This window comes from Salmo salar, chromosome 28 (genome assembly GCF_965601325.2).
Source record: "Salmo salar chromosome 28, fSalSal1, whole genome shotgun sequence".
Lineage (NCBI taxonomy): Eukaryota > Metazoa > Chordata > Actinopteri > Salmoniformes > Salmonidae > Salmo > Salmo salar.
In genome coordinates, this window is record NC_138318.1 from 14,377,387 (window position 1) to 14,395,889 (window position 18,503).

Consider the following 18,503-nt stretch of genomic DNA (forward strand, 5'->3'; position numbering starts at 1 on the left):
CAAAATGTGGAAAAAGTAAAGGGGTGTGAATAGTTTCTGAAAGCACTGTATATACTGTATATATACACTGAACAAAAACATAAACATAACATGTAAAGTGTTGGTCCCATGTTTCATGAACTTAAATGAAAGATCCCAGAAATTGTCCATTTGCACAAAAAGCTTTTTCTATCTAATTTTGTGCACACATTTGTTTATATCCCTGTTAGTGAGTATTTCTTCTTTGCCAAGATAATCCATCTACCTGACAGATCTGGCATTTCAAGGAGCTGATTAAACAGCAAAATCATTACACAGGTGCACATTGTGCTGGGGACAATAAAAGGCCACTCTAAAATGTGCAGTTTTGTCACACAGCACAATGCCACAGATGTCTCACGTTTTGAGGGAACGTGCAATTGGCATGCTAACTGCAGGAATGTCCAGCAGACCTGTTGCCAGAGATTTGAATGTTCATTTCTCTACCATAAGCCGCCTCCAACGTAATTTTTGAGAATTTGTCAGTACGTCAAATTGGCCTCACAATCGCAGACCACGTGTATGACGTTGTGTGGGTGAGCGGTTTGCTGATGTCAACGTTGTGAACAGAGTGCCCCATGGTGGCTTTGGGTTTATGGTATGGGCAGCTATATGCTAAGGACAACAATCACAATTGTATTTTATCGATGGCAATTAGAATGCAAAGAGATACCGTGACAAGATCTTGAGGACAAATGTCGCAAGGATCTGTACACAATTCCTGGAAGCTGAAAATGGCCTGCATACTCTCCAGACATGTCACCCATTGAGGATGTTTGGGATGCTCTGGATCGACGTGTTCCAGTTCACGCCAATATCCAGCAACTTCGCACAACCATTGAAGAGGAGTGGGACAACATTCCACAGGCCACATTCAACTGCCTGATCAACTCTCTTTGAAGGAGATATGTCGCGATGCATGAGACAAAGGGCGGTCACACCAGATACTGACTGGTTTTCTGATCCATGTCCCTACCTTTTCTATACGGTGTCTGTGACCAACAGACATATATCTGTATTCCCAGTCATGTGAAATCCATAGATTAGGGCCTAATTTATTTATTTCAATTGACTGATTTCCTTATATTATCTGTAAATCTTTGAAATTGTTGCACCTTGTATTTATATTTTTGTTCCGTATATACAGTACCAGTCAAAAGTTTGACACTGACTCATTCAAGGGTTTTTCTTTATGTTTACTATTTTCTACATTGTAGAATAATAGTGAGGACTTCAAAACTACGAAATAACACATATGGAATTGTGTAGTATACAAAAAAGTGTTCAACAAATCAAAATATATTTTATATTTGACATTCTTCAAAGTATCCACCCTTTGCCTTGATGACAGCTTTGCACACTCTTGGCATTCTCTCAACCAGCATCACCTGGAAAGCTTTTCCAACAGTCTTGAAGGAGTTCCCACATATGCTGAGCATTTGTTGGCTGCTTTTCCTTCACTCTGCGGTCCAACTCATCCCAAACCATCTCAACTGGATTGAGATCAGGTGATTGTGGAGGCCAGGAGGTGTGTTGGGTCATTGTCCTGTTGAAAAACAAATGTTAATCCCACTAAGCACAAACCAGATGGGATGGCGTATCGATGCAGAATGCTGTAGTAGCCATGCTGGTTAAGTGTGGCTTGAATTCTAAATAAATCACTGACAGTGTCACCAGCAAAGCACCCCCACACCATCACACCTCCTCCTCCATGATTCACGGTGGGAACGACACATGCAGAGATCATCTGTTCACCTACTCTGCGTCTCACAAAGACACGACGGTTGGAACCAAAAATTGCACATTTGGACTCATCAGACCAAAGGACAGATTTCCACCAGTCTAATGTCCATTGCTCGTGTTTCTTGGCCCAAGCAAGTCTCTTCTTCTTATTGGTGTCCTTTAGTAGTGGTTTCTTTGCAGCAATTTGACCATGAAGGGCTGATTTATGCAGTCTCCTCTGACCATGTTGATGTTGATATGTGTCTGTTACTTGAACTCTGAAGCATTTATTTGGGCGGCTATTTCTGAGTCTGGTAACTCTAATGAACTTATCCTCTGCAGCAGAGGGTCTTCCTTTCCTGTGTCTTCCTTTCCTGTGGTGGTCCTCATGAGAGCCAGTTTCATCATAGTGCTTGATGGTTTTTGTGACTGCACTTGAAGAAACGTTCAAAGTTCTTGACATTTTCCAGATTGACTGACATTCATGTCTTAAAGTAATGATGGACTGTCATTTCTCTTTGCTTATTTGAACTGTTCTTGCCATAATATGGACTTGGTATTTTACCAAATAGGGCTATCTTCTGTATACCACCCCTACCTTGTCACAACACAACTGTCTCAAACGCATTGAGAACTAAAGAAATTCCACAAATTAACTTTTAACAAGGCACACCTGTTAATTGAAATGCATTCCAGGTGACTACCTCATGAAGTTGGTTGAGAGAACACCAAGAGTATGCAAAGCTGTCATCAAGGCAAAGGGTGGCTACTTTGAAAAATCTCAAACATAAAATATATTTATATTTGTTAAACCCTTTTTAAATTAGTAAATGATTCCTTATGTGTTATTTCATCATTTTTATGTATTCACTATTATTCTACAATTTAGAAAATAGTAAAAATAAAGAAAAACCCTTGAATGTGTACGTGTGTCCAAACTTTTGACTGGTACTGTATATATATATATATATATATCAGGAAAAGTACATAGTGAACTACGTAAATGGAATGCACTATTTCAGAACGTGACTTACCACTTGCATGTAAATATCAGACTGGGAAGAATTGACATTCGCAATCTCCCTCTGTCTTCAAGCGTAGCCAATGACATAACAACTTATTGACTTGAACCAACCAATAGAAATACATAAACATTGAATACATATTTCTGCAGTGGCAAGTGGAAACATAACCAAACCTGTTACATCAGGATAGAGAGCAAAATGAAAGTCTGATGGAATATTTTGCTGGTGTTAATATCTGATAATACTATCGATAAATGGTTATTTAACTTATATTAATACAAGTAAGTATAATACTGAAGTTGGCATCCAATCCTTTTTGCTTGGTAAAAACAAAACAAATCAGAAACCCCCCAGGTAGCACTTGCTCGTTATTGAAGAAGCTTGCCGTCTTGGCTGCCACCTTCCCTGCTGTTTTCACAGAAAGTATTTCTGAGAACAAGTGACATTTTATAATGAACATCAATGTCTAGCTTTAAAAAGAAGAAAAACCTATTTTGAAAACTGAGAAAGGAGGAAGGGGGTTAAACTCTATGGGTATTATTGGGGTAAAATATTAGCTTCCATTCTTTCATGACCTGCTACTACGGTATCTGAATGTGACTATGCAGTGCTGGAGGTGATAACTTTTGACTCCTGATTTAGTTTTGCATGTCTGAAGGTAATGTATGAATGATTGCAATGGGGACTGGGGCAAGGGAAAAATAGACCGCATGATCCCTGTCATTACCAAAGGCAACTGAAGAACTGCAGCCATTTCCTTCAAATTGGTATGTCACTTGCTGTCATGTTACACACAGCAAACCATTGCAAGCTTTTCACATTAGCAGTTTCTCAGAACTGACCTGTAACCTAGCAACCGGCTGACGTGTGGCTCAGGAGATGATTAAACCTTCTTTGCCATTCTGAGCAGGAGCCCCTTTGATAAGATTCTTTCCCAAACAACCCCAACATTCTAACATTCTCGCCCCACACTTCCATGCCAGAAGCTCTCCCTAAATAATGAAATATGAATGGCCATGCTGTTTTTGGCCTTTAAAGACTCATGGTTTGTAACTCGCTATTGCCCGAAAACCCATCCTTACTGAACCATTTCAGAAGCTATAATTCATGAGGTACTGAAGGTTATTATGCTGCACTTCATGATGTCAAGTAGCTGCTTCATGAAGCTCAGCAGTTGAGTTCATCAGGACGAGTGCACAGAGTTGCAACTGAAAATCTGAGGCAGGGAAATCAAGGCGCATGCTTCCGCTGTGGCACGGCGGGACATTAGGCATCTACATGCTGGTATAAGGACATGGATTGCGGAGCCTGTGGTAAAAAGGGCCACATCAAACGAGCCTGCAGAAACAAAAGGAGCTCACAGAAAACATTAAAGACTGAAAACAAGAAAGAGACATTCCAATGAAAGAAAAAGGGATATGTTCACGCTGTTGAGCAAGAGAACACAGAGGTGAGTTACTCATCAGATGAGGAAGTCACTGAATATACTGACTGTTGCTGGGGAACCGCACGGCTACTATGTCTCTCAGTTGCTAGAGAGGCAACCAGTGCGAATGGAGATTGACACGGGGGCAGCTATATCTCGTGTCAGACCCAGTCTACAAAAAGACACTGAAACACCTTCCACTTCAACCAGACTTACGCAAGTGAATCTGTTGCCGTGAGAGGCATCACTGAGGTCACCGTTCAATTAAACTGACAAACTGAAAAGCAGTCATTCTACTTCGTGAAAGGAGACTATCCATCCCTACTGGGACATTCGTGGGTGGAGACAATCACACTGGACTGGCCATTAGTGTCTACAATAATACATGGAGACACAGATCTTCCCTGCCATCTTAAAGAAACATGGAGGAGTCTTTAATGGAGAGCTGGGTTGCATGAAAGACATCACAGGGAAGCTTAGCATTAAGCCAGACAAGAAACCAGTTTCTGAAAGCACAACCCATAGTGATCAGACCAAAAGTCAAGGGTGACTTGGACGCTTTAGTCAAGAACAAAGTACTCCAGTCAGCATGAGTGAATGGGCAACACCCATTGTGTCAGTCCTTAAGAAGGAGGGCATCAGGATATGTGGAGACTTTAAAGTCACAGTTAACCCTGTGTTGTCCGCTGAGCAGTATCCGCTACCACACATTGACAACCTTTTCAAGGGCATAGCTGGGGGTCAAAAGTTCCGCAAAATCGAACTCTGCCAAGCGCTTTTTCAGATGCAAGTAGATGAAAAGTTAAAGGCGCTGCTGACCATCGTGACACACACAGGGCTCTTCAAGTACTGTCGTCTACCATTTGGAATCACAAGTGCGCCAGCTCTGTTCCAGAGGACAATGGACCCGATCTTGAGTGGATTGCCAGGAGCACAATGCTACCTGGATGACATCTGCGTTACTGGAAAGGACGAAGAGGACCATCTACAGAACTTGAATGCGACCTTACAGAGATTGAAGGACTACAGACTGCGAGTTTGTAAGGACAAATATGCATTCTTCGAATCCTTTGTTGAATACCTCATACACGTCATCGCAGCTACGGGCCTCCACAAGGCTCCGTCCAATGACAAGGCTATCTTGGATGTCCCAGCTCCTCAGAACGTTAGAATGTCCAAGACAACGTCAGCATATTTGCCTCCTGGGGTTACTGAATTGCTACAGATGCTTTATCCCAAGCTCAGCAATGAAGCTGAAGCCACTGCATCGGTTTCTTCGTCAGGACAAAACATGGAAATGGACAGAACAATGCTAGGAATCATTCGTGAAAACCAAGGAAACACTACTGAAATCTGCGGCACTGACACAATTCAACACTGCATTGCCCAGCCAACTAGCTTGTGATGGTAGACCATATGGTGTAGGAGCAGTCGTGTCCCATTTCAGAGGGTTATACATGGAACCAATGTTCCCTCTAAGCTGATCGCGTGCTCGGGCACACAGCTCCCCTCGGACTGCTGCGTACAAGAAATATCAGCCCGGCAGAGAAGCACAAGATTAGTTAACACTATCAATTTTTCGCTCTACTGTTGGAATTGTGATCGAATCAATGTAATATTAGCCACTTTCAATGTAACATACCGAAACAAAACTGCCTAATGACTGAGGCTACTGAGGGCTAAATAAAGGGAGAGTAATCAAGGTGGTTGTTTCCTACAAGATGTGTGCATTTCTAGCCATCTTTGAAAAGAGAGTCAGGTTAAGAGTTTTTATGTCTTAAAGGGACAGTGTTGTATTTTGAGACGGTCTTGAATAAGCCAAGTAGCCAATAGGCAGAGAGTAGCATAATTTGTCTGATTCTCTGTAATAATGTATGGAAATAATAAATAAATGTTATTTTTGTAAACTGTTTTTTTTGCATCAAACAACACATTTTCAGTCACCACCTTATCTGAAGGACAAGTGGATAAACAGGTTAATATTAAGCCTGGCATGTTTTTTTCAAAAGTCTCATGGAATGTAGGCCTACATTGAACATCACACATTGGCTGATATTGTAGACTGAATGATAGAACAGCTATTTCCATGTTATGAGATGCATGTTTTGCTTCGTATACGCTGGGAGTCAGGGTGCAGGTGCAGAAGGTGAGTTTAATAGTATTAAAAGGCAGATAAACAAAGCAGGAGATGCGTACTGAACGTGACAAAACCAATACTGCCTGATGACTGAGGCCACTGAGGGCTAAATAAAGGCAGAGTAATCAAGGTGATGATGAGGTCCAGGTGTGTGTAATGATGGTGCCAGGACCGGTGGTTAGTAGACCGGCGACGTGGAGCGCTGGAGAGGGGGAGTGTGAGTAGGCGTGACATTTTTCTCCTTTGTTTTTAATGGTAGGCCACTCTGGTAGGTGATCAAATAGCCACAGTAGCATACTTGGCTACTGTAAAACTGCAACTTAAAGCGGGTACAGTCTCAGTGTTCACAGTAAACGCTGTTGCACAGAATTTTCAGAACATTCAAGTTTGCGCTCAGCAGACCTGAAATTTGCTCAGTGCTGAAGAGGGAACATTGTATGGAACCAAAAAGAGTTCTACCTGGAACCAAAAATGGCTTCATATTGGGTCAGCCGCAGACCCCTTTTGGAACCCTTTTTTTTCTAAGAGTGTAGGCATTGTTTTTGAGTGCGTACGTTTCACCAGTATCTCTATATGGGAGGAAGTTCACCTTTTTTTGTCCGCAGACATTGTCCGCAGACAAGCATCTTTGGACCGCATACTGGGATTCCGTCACTTGCTGCAAGCAGAATGCAAAGGTGGACTTTGTTGTTGTCAGCACACACTAACCAGAAGAGAGATTCTTCAAACAACTTTATTATGAGATGTGCAAAAATGGAGCAGTTAACAATCACTCAATGGTGCAGAGTTAAGAGCCCAACGAAAAGAGTTGGCTCTCAGCTTTTATAGAAAAGTCCAACCTCTTTGGCAGGGGTGGGGAACATAGTGTATAAAAGGCGTTTAGCTTGTCTGTGCAGATTACGATAGCTGACGTTGCCACCATTGTCTGTTCCTTCCTGCAAGTTTCCACACAGATGAGTTCCTGCAGATAGTAGAAACGGGATGTCACATACTTATGTTATACGCCCAGACTTATGACTAAGTCACACAAGACAAGTCTACATCAGCAAAAAAACACTAGCGTATAACAATGGACAATTCTCTATCTAAAAACAGCATAGTATGTCCACCACAACAACTACGACATCAGGTTCCGCAAGTCAGAACTGCACTGCAATGCAGATGTCAGTACAGTCCAGTTGCCTGCTGTGGGGAAGGAGCTTTATCTTTCCGCCTTCACCTAGGAAATTAGTCTTGCAACAGTTACACAGGTCATTGTGCAATGGTTCACATTAAGGAAATCGCACAAAGCTACTTCTGGTGGTCTGGATTGGATGGAAGCATCGAGGAGAAAGCATATTCCTCATGTCAGAAGGTTCGCAATGTACCTCAACTTCTACCTCTTCATCCGCGGGATTGGCAAGAGGTGTGGCAATGCATAAATGTACACTTTGCAGGTCCATTCGAAGACAGAATGTTTCTCGTGGTTGTGGATACTGCCATCATGAGGTCTACTACTGCTGAGAAGACCATCGAGAAGCTTGGAGAAGTGTTTAGTAGGTTCGGATTGCCACTCCAACTTGTTAGCAACAATGGATCGCAGCTGTCCCAAGAATTGGCCACGTTCCTACAGGTGAAAGGCGAATAGCACATCAGATCCACCCGTCACATCCATCAACCAACGGGCTGGTGGAGAGGTTAATTCGTACAGACCATGAAACAGGCCTTAAAAGCGTCTTAGGAAGGAACACTGCACCAACACTTGAACAGCTTCCTGCTATCCTATAGGAACACACCTCACGCAACAACCAAGGGTTCGTCTGTATAGCTACTCATGAAGAGGGAGCAACGCACAAGCTTCAACCTACTCAAACCTCCGAAAGAAAAGGAGACAATGCAATGTCAACAGGAGAGCCAAGTCAAACATCATGAACTGCGAGCAAAGGACCAAGCTTTTAATCCTGGAGAAACTCTTAGCTAGGAACTACCTCAGCGGAACAAAGTGGGTTCCTGCTACAGTCATTGCTCAGACTGGTCCTGTGTCCTACACTGTCCAGACTGCAGAGGATGTCACCTGGAAAAGGCACACAGATTAGTTACTGCTGAGTAAAGCTACATTGACAGAAATACCAGTCGTGAGTGGTCCAGAACTGTTACACTCTGTTGTCACCTGGGGGCTCACAGTCAACTTTTCAGGACTGTTGTTCATAATGGTTACAATTTAAGTCAGAGGGGAGAAGGTGTGGTGCATTGGGGGTGTGACGCAAAGCATCATGGGTGTTGTATGTGTTCTAGACCTAGCACGTTCCAGAAAAATGGTTGAACTGATTCCTGTCTCCCGTCTCATCATTATTGCATTTTTATAAAGGCGTGGTTATGAAACCCACGTGACATAACAGTATTGTTTGAAGGCAGGTAGGAGCTAACTTTCCCTTTGGTCCAAAGAGCTCAAATTCTACTTTACGTCACACACCAGTGTGTGTACAGTACTTACTGCATTCCCTAATAGAAAGAGTCAACAAAAACGCAGCGCTTCAAGAGCACTTTGAATTATTTCTTCTAAGCTCATAAGAGGGTAATAATTTCTCCTGAGTCCCACGCGTCATCTGTACTGTGTATACCGGTATGCGCCACATAGGCAAAGGCACAATCTATTTTCATAACACTACCTGAAGGTGTAATTTGCAAGTTCTACATAGATTGCCTCCCATTGCATTATTGCTTTCTTCATTTTCCTCCCTCTTTCCATCCCTCCTCCTCATGCGTCTCCGTCTCATGGCGCTTTGTTAAGGCCCTCCAATAACTGGATAAAGGAGACACCAGAGAGACGGAGCTGATGAGAGAGAAATAGAGATAGCTGAGGCATCATAATTTATACACCACCACGATAAAATGAATCCCTCCTCATGATCCTTTTATGGTGTCCGTGTGTGCGTGTGTATGTGTGCAGTATGCACATGTCTGGGTGCAATGGATGGGTATACAGTATATGTGAGACTGCAGAATGAGCTTCAGAGTTGGGAAGGTTATTTAGGAAGGAGGTGGTTGGTGGAGAAGACTGCTTTGAAAAAGTTAGAGAGAATGACTGTAGATCAGAGAAAATGGAGGGAAAAGAGGAGCAAAGCAGTGAACACAAAACACCTGACTGCACTCTTAGATGATTCAGTATAAAAGTCTTTATTCTACAAAATTGGTGTTTAAAAAAAGAAGAAACTACTATTTGAGGTCTCCAGAGTAGATTATTTTTGGATTATACTGATGTAAGTATTACAGGACAAACCTATCTATTGGTGCAGGGTTTCTCTTCTCTTTTACACTAAATACATCTTTCTTTTGACCCTTCTCACCTCATTTGGACTGGAACATTTCCTCCTTTCGACAAGTGAGATCAATCTAGAACTCAACTAAAACTCAAATAGTAACAACTAAAACACAAAGAAAAGTGTGCTGTACAGTTAGCTAGGTTCATGTTTATGTGCAAAGAAAAAGGTCAGTCAAATCGACTACATTCTGAAGCTGTTCTGGCAAGATTATGTCTGATGAAGGTCTCTGACAGAAACGTCACAGTATGTTTAGAACTTTGGATCTACAAAAACAAGATAAAACATGCATTTAGATCTGAAGTAGCAGGGCCACCCCAGCTAGAGTCCACTTGGACGGGTTCTCTTTGGTCTTGAGGTTGAAGGTCCATACGTAGGTGGGTCCTCTCTGTCTGGTCTTGTAGACAGGACACTGGTAGACGTTACGTACCTCCTGCTTGTCCACAGGGATGGCTCTGATGAAGATGACGGGCATGGTGGGGGTCAGTTCCTTCAGACGGGCATCCACCATCATACCAGCCTGATGGGAGAGGGAGAGAGGACAATGACATGGTTTTTGAGAAAAAAGTGTCTCAAAATGTACACTTTTCTTCAGTGTAGGTGACCTTTGGACAAACAACAGGAATATTGTGAAAATTAAGTATTACCATATAACTAAAGCAATTTTATTTCCTGAGGGTTGTATTTGGTCAAAGTGAATTAAATCCTTCTTAAACAATACAGCAAATGTAATTAAATTAATCTGACTGAGTTGGCAGAAGGACTCTTTAGGGGCTCAATATTTGGGGTACCCTTGAACAGTGTGTGAAAGTCACTTTAGGTCTGAAGTTATCCTGTCTTCTGCTGCCTTTCAGAGCAGACTTTCCAAACACGCTCAAACAGGAAACAGAGCGGTCCATCTCACTAATTAATCCTCTCTCCACTTAGTGTCCAGGAGACAGAAGTTCCACCACGGAGCTCGCTGACTCCAGGAGACAAATGTAAATCCTTATGACTTTGGAGGAGAAGCTTGGAGGACGAAGAGACAAAGCAACTTTATGACGTCCGTCTGAATTACAGCCCTAATTGCATCAGCAGTCGGCTGTACATTTTTTTTGTGTTCTTTTAAACATTGATAGCTTTATGTGTATTTAGGTAAATAGGAATAATGAGGGTCCCATCTCATTGAAATGCATGACAAATTATCATTTTTTATCTTCTTGAAGGTGTATGGGGTTGATATAAATATAAAAAGATAACAGCAACCGTCACCATTAGGAGAGAATAGATATTTATTTGTTGCAAAGACAAAACTGGCTTATTAATAAGCTACTGTACTTCCACAGATCTAAGTGAATCTGAACAACCCTTTAACTGGAACAGCATATGGACAAATCTGACCTTGGCATTCTCAGCAATCCACACACACACAATACCCCATAATGACAAAGCAAAAACAGGTTTTTAAAAATGTTTGGAAATGTATAAAAAATAAATAAAAAAATACCTTATTTACATAAGTATTCAGACTCTTTGCTATGAGACTCGAAATTGAGCTCACGTGCATGACTGTAAAGCCCAACACATACATACAAACAATCTATAAAGCCCAACACTTAAACTACATGGCCAAAAGTATGTGGATACCTGCTCGTCGCACACCTCATTCCAAAATCATGAGCATTAATATAGAGTTGGTCCCCCATTTGCTGCTATAACAGCCTCCACTCTTCTGGGAAGGCTTTCCACTAGATGTTGGAACATTGCTGCGGGGACTTGCTTCCATTCAGCCACTAGAGCATTAGCGAGGTCGGGCACTGACGTTGTCCGATTAGGCCTGGCTCGCAGTCGGCGTTACAATTCATCCCAAAGGTGTTTGATGTTGTTGCGGTCAGGGCTCTGTGCAGACCAGTCAAGTTCTTCCACACCGATCCCCCAAAAACATTTATGTATGGACCTCGCTTTGTACACAAAGCATTGTCTTGCTGAAACAGGAAAGGGCCTTCCCCAAACTGTTGCCACAAAGTTGGAAGCACAGAATCATCTAGAATGTCATTCATTGTATGCTGTAGGGTTAAGATTTCCCTTCATTGGAACTAAGGGGCCTGAACCATGAAAAACAGCTAAGAACATTATTCCTCCTGATTCATCACCCCAGAGAATGCGTTTCCACTGCTCCAGGGTCCAATGCCGACGAGCTTTACACCACTCCAGTTGACGCTTGGCATTGCGCATGGGGATCTTAGGCTTGTGTGTGGCTGCTCGGCCATGGAAACCCATTTCATGAAGCTCCGGGCGAGCAGTTCTTGTGCTGACATTGCTTCCGGTTTGGGACTCGGTAGTGGGTGTTGCACCCGAGGACAGACGATTTTTACGCGCTATGCGCTTCATCACTCGGCGGTCCCGTTCTGTGAGCTTGTGTGGCCTACTACTTAGCGTCTGAGCCGCTGTTGCTCCTAGACGTTTCCACTTCACAATAAGAGCACCTACAGTTAACCGGGGCAGCTCTAGCAGGGCAAACATTTTACAAACTGACTTATTGGAAAGGTGGCATCCTATGACAGTGCCACGTTAAAAGGGACTGAACTCTTCATTAAGGCCATTCTACTGCCAATGTTTGTCTATGGAAATTGCATGGCTGTGTGCTCAATTGTATTCACTGGTCAGCAACGGGTGTGGCTGAAATAGCTGAATACACTAATTTGAAGGGGTCTCCACATACTTCTGGCCATGTGGTGTACATACAAACAAAATATATAAACCTATTTTCCAGTGTTGTAGTAATCGAGACCGGTCTAGGTCTCGAGACCACATATTGAGTGTCTCGGTCTTGTCTCGGTGTCGAATACATTTGTACTAGGTCTTGACTCGGTCTCGGACAGTGAGGACTCATAATTTCTTCCAGCGGAGTAAAAAACTAATTATCAGCTTCCATTTAGTCAGCCCTAAAACCGCCTTGCCAAGCCAAATATATACACTCCTTTCTTGAAACATTAATACAGTATCTTAACAGCCTTTATATCTATTATAGTCATGTTTGTGCAGTGTGTGAACCTATAGGCCTATAGGCCTTCAGTGTGTGACAGGTTAGTACAGTGGTGAACCTATAGACCTTCAGTGTGTGACAGGTTAGTACAGTGGTGAACCTATAGACCTTCAGTGTGTGACAGGTTAGTACAGTGGTGAACCTATAGGTCTTCAGTGTGTGACAGGTTAGTACAGTGGTGAACCTATAGGTCGTCAGTGTGTGACAGGTTAGTACAGTGGTGAACCTATAGGTCTTCAGTGTGTGACAAGTTCATGATTATAAAAGGACAGCAACCGTAATACCAGTGTACTCATGTAGGAGTGCACTTTTTGTAAAAAAACTAAGGGCCAGTAGTGGAGGCTATTCATAGGTATAAACTGTATACACACACTTTTTTTCAGAGGGCATTGCGTATACTCACTTTTTATCCCTACTGATGCGTATCAAAGTAGTGTAGTGGAGGTATACTACTTATCAATTACGTACTACAATAGAGAAATCATACCTACACAATCAGTAGCCTACACAAACGCAAAGCACGTGAAATCTATTCACATGCGTGCCGCGCACATAGCCTAGTTTCAGAGGAATATCATCTGCAGACAGCAGAAGCGTGCAGCTCTGAACTGGTTTTAGCATGGAGCAGCTCACAGAACAATGACATTGGTAGCCGGTAGGGTAGGAAAGACGTTTCAACTTATGATATCTACCAGTGAATGCTAACTAAGACAACAATGGGTATGCAAACCAGGTACTGAAAAAGTTTAGTCTGAAGTGTTGTTTAGTAGGCCATTTGTGATGTGCAATTGTCATCATGCCCTGTTTGCATCAGTGGCGTAGACATGGATGGGCCTGGATAGACAGAGGCCCACCCACTGGTGAGCCAGGCCCTGACAGGCCCACCCAATCAGATTGATGTGGTTTAAGCATTGTTGTGGACTTAAATGTGATGGTCTATAAAAAAAAAGTGATTGAGAGTGAATATCTGAAATATCTATAGGAAAATTCATTAAAAAAAACTAGAAAACTTTTCACACAGGGTGCCTTTCCTTCACCTGGCAGGCCATTTTGTGAACTTTTTGGCAACATTTGAGTATACCCCCTTCTCCAGGCACCACTATACCACTGCATTGGGCCAATGGAAAGACAGCATTCACACACAGCATGATGTTAAAGAATAAGCAGTCCATTCACCTGGACATAATAAGCCAGTAGGTCCCAATCATAAGAATACAAAAACATAACCATTAATAATTTCCCAATCAAAATGTACAACTATTACTTCCCATTGCAAAAAAAAAAAAATTCACGTTTGGCACACAAAGTATTCAGTCACCTAAAGTTTAAAGTGGAACTGGCAGCGTTTTAACTACTTTCCAGATATGAAACAAACAGACAACCATAATATCAGTCAAAAATATCGAATTCACAGTTTATGCTACAAAATCAACTCCATAAGAGGTTTTAAAAATAGGTTCTATTGGACTCAACATTCCACGACGTACACTAAGGCATTGTTGGCAGAATAGATGGATGCAGTTCAATGCATTATTCATATAATTCACCAATACATTTCATGGTAGTCCAAAATATATTGCTTTCAGGTTGTAAATTACAGCTGGTCTGGTACATTGTTTGCTGCCTCCATTTGGGATTCAATGTTTCAGTTTAAATGACTCAATATTCTGGACAAAAATTGACGAATGTAACTAAGGCTGGGAATGTCAATACAATCAAACAAGCAAGGGCAATGATCACAAGTCAGTCATAACGTGGCTAATAGGCTAGCGAACCTATTTCTGTAGCAAGCTAAAAACACGGAGCCTAACATTAGCTAGATTGCGAGGAGGATGTCATGTCATGCCATTGAATGATTGGGTGAGTGACTGCCTGCCAATGCATGCATGTCCCGACCAAGGACCCAAGCTAACTGGCTAAAGTTGGCTAGCTTGCTAGCTAGCTACTTCCAGACACAAATGAGAGAACCCTCACTCTGACCATTTTACTCACCATAGCAGAACTGGTTAGGCTGTTTACATGTTAAGAGCATTTTTAACTATTACTTTTTTTTGTCTATGTTTATTGACACCGGTCATGTTCAGCAGGTGTTGCGTGTCCCTAAATTCATCAGTTGTTCTGCACTCTGGCACACTCATATGAGACTGCTCTGAAATCGGAGTAGATAGCCAGAGTGAATTTGCGAACTCAAGAAATATGCTACCTGGTTAACAGTCAAAAAAGTTATTGCTAGCTAACCAAATGACACCTGTATCTCTAGCTGTGTATACAGTGAGGGAAAAAAGTATTTGATCCCCTGCTGATTTTGTACGTTTGCCCACTGACAAAGAAATGATCAGTCTATAACTTTAATGGTAGGTTTATTTGAACAGTGAGAGACAGAACAACAACAAAAAATTCCAGAAAAACGCATGTCAAAAATGTTATAAATTGATTTGCATTTTAATGAGGGAAATAAGTATTTGACCCCCTCTCAATCAGAAAGATTTCTGGCTCCCAGGTGTCTTTTATACAGGTAACGAGCTGAGATTAGGAGCACACTTAAAGGGAGTGCTCCTAATCTCAGTTTGTTACCTTTTATACAGGTCACGAGCTGAGATTAGGAGCACACTTAAAGGGAGTGCTCCTAATCTCAGCTTGTTACCTGTATAAAAGACACCTGTCCACAGAAGCAATCAATCAATCAGATTCCAAACTCTCCACCATGGCCAAGACCAAAAAGAGCTCTCCAAGGATGTCAGGGACAAGATTGTAGACCTACACAAGGCTGGAATGGGCTACAAGACCATCACCAAGGAGCTTGGTGAGAAGGTGACAACAGTTGGTGTGATTATTCGCAAATGGAAGAAACACAAAAGAACTGTCAATCTCCCTCGGCCTGGGGCTCCATGCAAGATCTCACCTCGTGGAGTTGCAATGATCATGAGAACGGTGAGGAATCAGCCCAGAACTACACGGGAGGATCTTGTTAATGATCTCAAGGCAGCTGGGACCATAGTCACCAAGAAAACAATTGGTAACACACTACGCCGTGAAGGACTGAAACCCTGCAGCGCCCGCAAGGTCCCCCTGCTCAAGAAAGCACATATACATGCCCGTCTGAAGTTTGCCAATGAACATCTGAATGATTCAGAGAACAACTGGGTGAAAGTGTTGTGGTCAGATGAGACCAAAATGGAGCTCTTTGACATCAACTCAACTCGCCGTGTTTGGAGGAGGAGGAATGCTGCCTATGACCCCCAAGGACACCATCCCCACCGTCAAACATGGAGGTGGAAACATTATGCTTTGGGGGTGTTTTTCTGCTAAGGGGACAGGACAACTTCACCGCATCAAAGGGACGATGGACGGGGCCATGTGCCGTCAAATCTTGGGTGAGAACCTCCTTCCCTCAGCCAGGGCATTGAAAATGGGTCGTGGATGGGTATTCCAGCATGACAATGACCCAAAACACACGGCCAAGGCAACAAAGGAGTGGCTCAAGAAGAAGCACATTAAGGTCCTGGAGTGGCCTAGCCAGTCTCCAGACCTTAATCCCGTAGAAAATCTGTGGAGGGAGCTGAAGGTTCGAGTTGCCAAACGTCAGCCTCGAAACCTTAATGACTTGGAGAAGATCTGCAAAGAGGAGTGGGACAAAATCCCTCCTGAGATGTGTGCAAACCTGGTGGCTAACTACAATAAACTTCTGACCTCTGTGATTGCCAACAAGGGTTTTGCCACCAAGTACTAAGTCATGTTTTGCATAGGGGTCAAATACTTATTTCCCTCATTAAAATGCAAATCAATTTCTAACATTTTTGACATGGGTTTTGCTGTATTTTGTTGTTGTTATTCTGTCTCTCACTATTCAAATAAACCTACCATTAAAATTATAGACTGATCATTTCTTTGTCAGTGGGCAAACGTACAAAATCAGCAGGGGATCAAATACTTTTTTCCCTCACTGTAGCTACAGAAGGACGAGGAGGCTACAGTCCCCAATGTTTATTATTGCAATTTTTGACGGCCAAATAGATTAAAAAGTTTGAGAGGGTTTATCTAATGTTCCTTCATTAGATTTTATGTCATCTTGCTCTGGCTGGAATTAGTTGTTGATCTTGTTGATGTGCATAACTGAGGGAGAGCGAGCCTACCTTTTCATGGTTGTTTGATCAATAGGACTGTAACGTTCCCAAATGTAAGAGGACCCCCGAGGTGTTTACATATTTGCAGAAATCTATTCCGGTGTACTTTGTGAGTTTTGGCGAATGAGTTATAATTATCTAAAGTCGTGCTGTTGCAACTGCCTTTAAACACACAGTCCAGTTGAAAGTGAATGAAGGCAGGGCCGTGTGGCTTGTTTGCATAATGGCCTACTGTAGCTCTGATTGGCTATAGCGCATGGGTCTGTGTAGACCGGTCCTGGACAAGACAGCTGTTTTTATTCTGTTCTATTTACTGCAGTGTCTATTATTGTCCAAACACAAGGCTGCTTTCCCACTCTATTTTTGCTAGGCGGGGTGGGAAGGAGCGGAAAGTGGAGGGTTGGACGGAGACATGTTGGGCTGGGGGGAATGGGATGGGGGTGTAGGCCCACCTCTTTTTGTTTCTCTTTTCTTTACATACCAATTGTAATATTACTAAATCCTGTATGATCAATCTGATCATTTCCCTGTATGTATTTATTTTATTTATTTTCTTTTGAGTGGCAGCCTACAGGTACGTGTGGTATAAATTGTGTAAATTGAATATTGTACCTGCAAACCCCCTACAAAAAAATGACAAAGCAAATAAGCTACAGTATCAAACACACAGCATCAACATAAACACACCCTTCCCATCCCCCCACTATCATCTCTAGATCTTTATTATATACACAGAGTGCTACTGTGTATTCCCCTATCTTTGATGTCCGCATCCCCTGAATAAGTAGCTTGGCTCATTCATATAGATGAGCTGGTTTATCATAAATCTTTGACTTGTACAGCTGCAGCGCCAGAGCCGGGCTCCAGATGGAGGGATGCTGCTCACACTCCCGTTCACACTCCGTTACACCCTGACACTACACTGGCACAGTGCTGGCCCAGGGCTGAGAGGAGGAGTGGAGATGAGAGGAGCCAATATGAGTGCAAGACAGAAGTTAGGAAGAGAGTAGTGGAGAGAGGAGGGGAGCGGTGCGGGGGAGAGGACACTTTCTCATGCTTTTCTGACTGTCTCCATCGTTGCCTGCCTTCCTCCCTCCCGGACTGCCCGCCTGTCTCCCTCGCTGCTCGTCTCTCAGTCTGACTGTCTGCCCATTCCCCTCCCTGTCTGTCTGTCTGTCTGTCTGTCTGTCTGTCTGTCTGTCTGTCTCTCAGTCTGACTGTCTGCCCATACCCCTCCCTCCCTCCCTCCGTCTATCTGCCCATACCCCTGTCTGTCTGTCTGTCTGTCTGTCTGTCTGTCTGCCTGCCTGCCTGTCTGTCTGTCTGTCTGTCTGTCTCTCAGTCTGACTGTCTGCCCATACCCCTCCCTCCCTCCCTCCGTCTATCTGCCCATACCCCTGTCTGTCTGTCTGTCTGTCTGTCTGTCTGTCTGTCTGTCTGTCTGTCTGTCTGTCTCTAGCTTTTAATAAAGAGAGAACACAGCAGTGCCACTCATAAGGATGATTAAAGTGTGCCAGTGCATACTCGACACATTCACTAATTAACAGGTCTACTGGGACCCTGCAGGAGAGCTGGATGCATACATATAATAAAAAGAAAGCCTGACTGGCACACTCAAGCACACAGTATTCCATACTACAGTAGTAACTGAAGTAACCTTGAGATAAACTTTAATTAAACAAATAACTACTTTACCCTACCATCTGTAACCATGTATGAACTGTAAG

At 42.9% G+C, this 18,503-nt stretch overlaps 1 protein-coding gene across 1 annotated transcript in view; it reads right to left on the reverse strand.

The window, feature by feature from the left end:
* Positions 1-9,468: 9,468 nt before the first annotated feature.
* Positions 9,469-18,503, reverse strand: part of dnah9 (dynein, axonemal, heavy chain 9) — a 124,287-nt gene continuing 115,252 nt past the window's right edge. Inside the window, exon 76 of the mRNA XM_014179529.3 lies at positions 9,469-10,147. Within this exon, the coding sequence (XP_014035004.3) occupies positions 9,920-10,147 (228 nt within the window). The 3' untranslated portion in view covers positions 9,469-9,919. The remainder of the gene's footprint in view (positions 10,148-18,503) is intronic.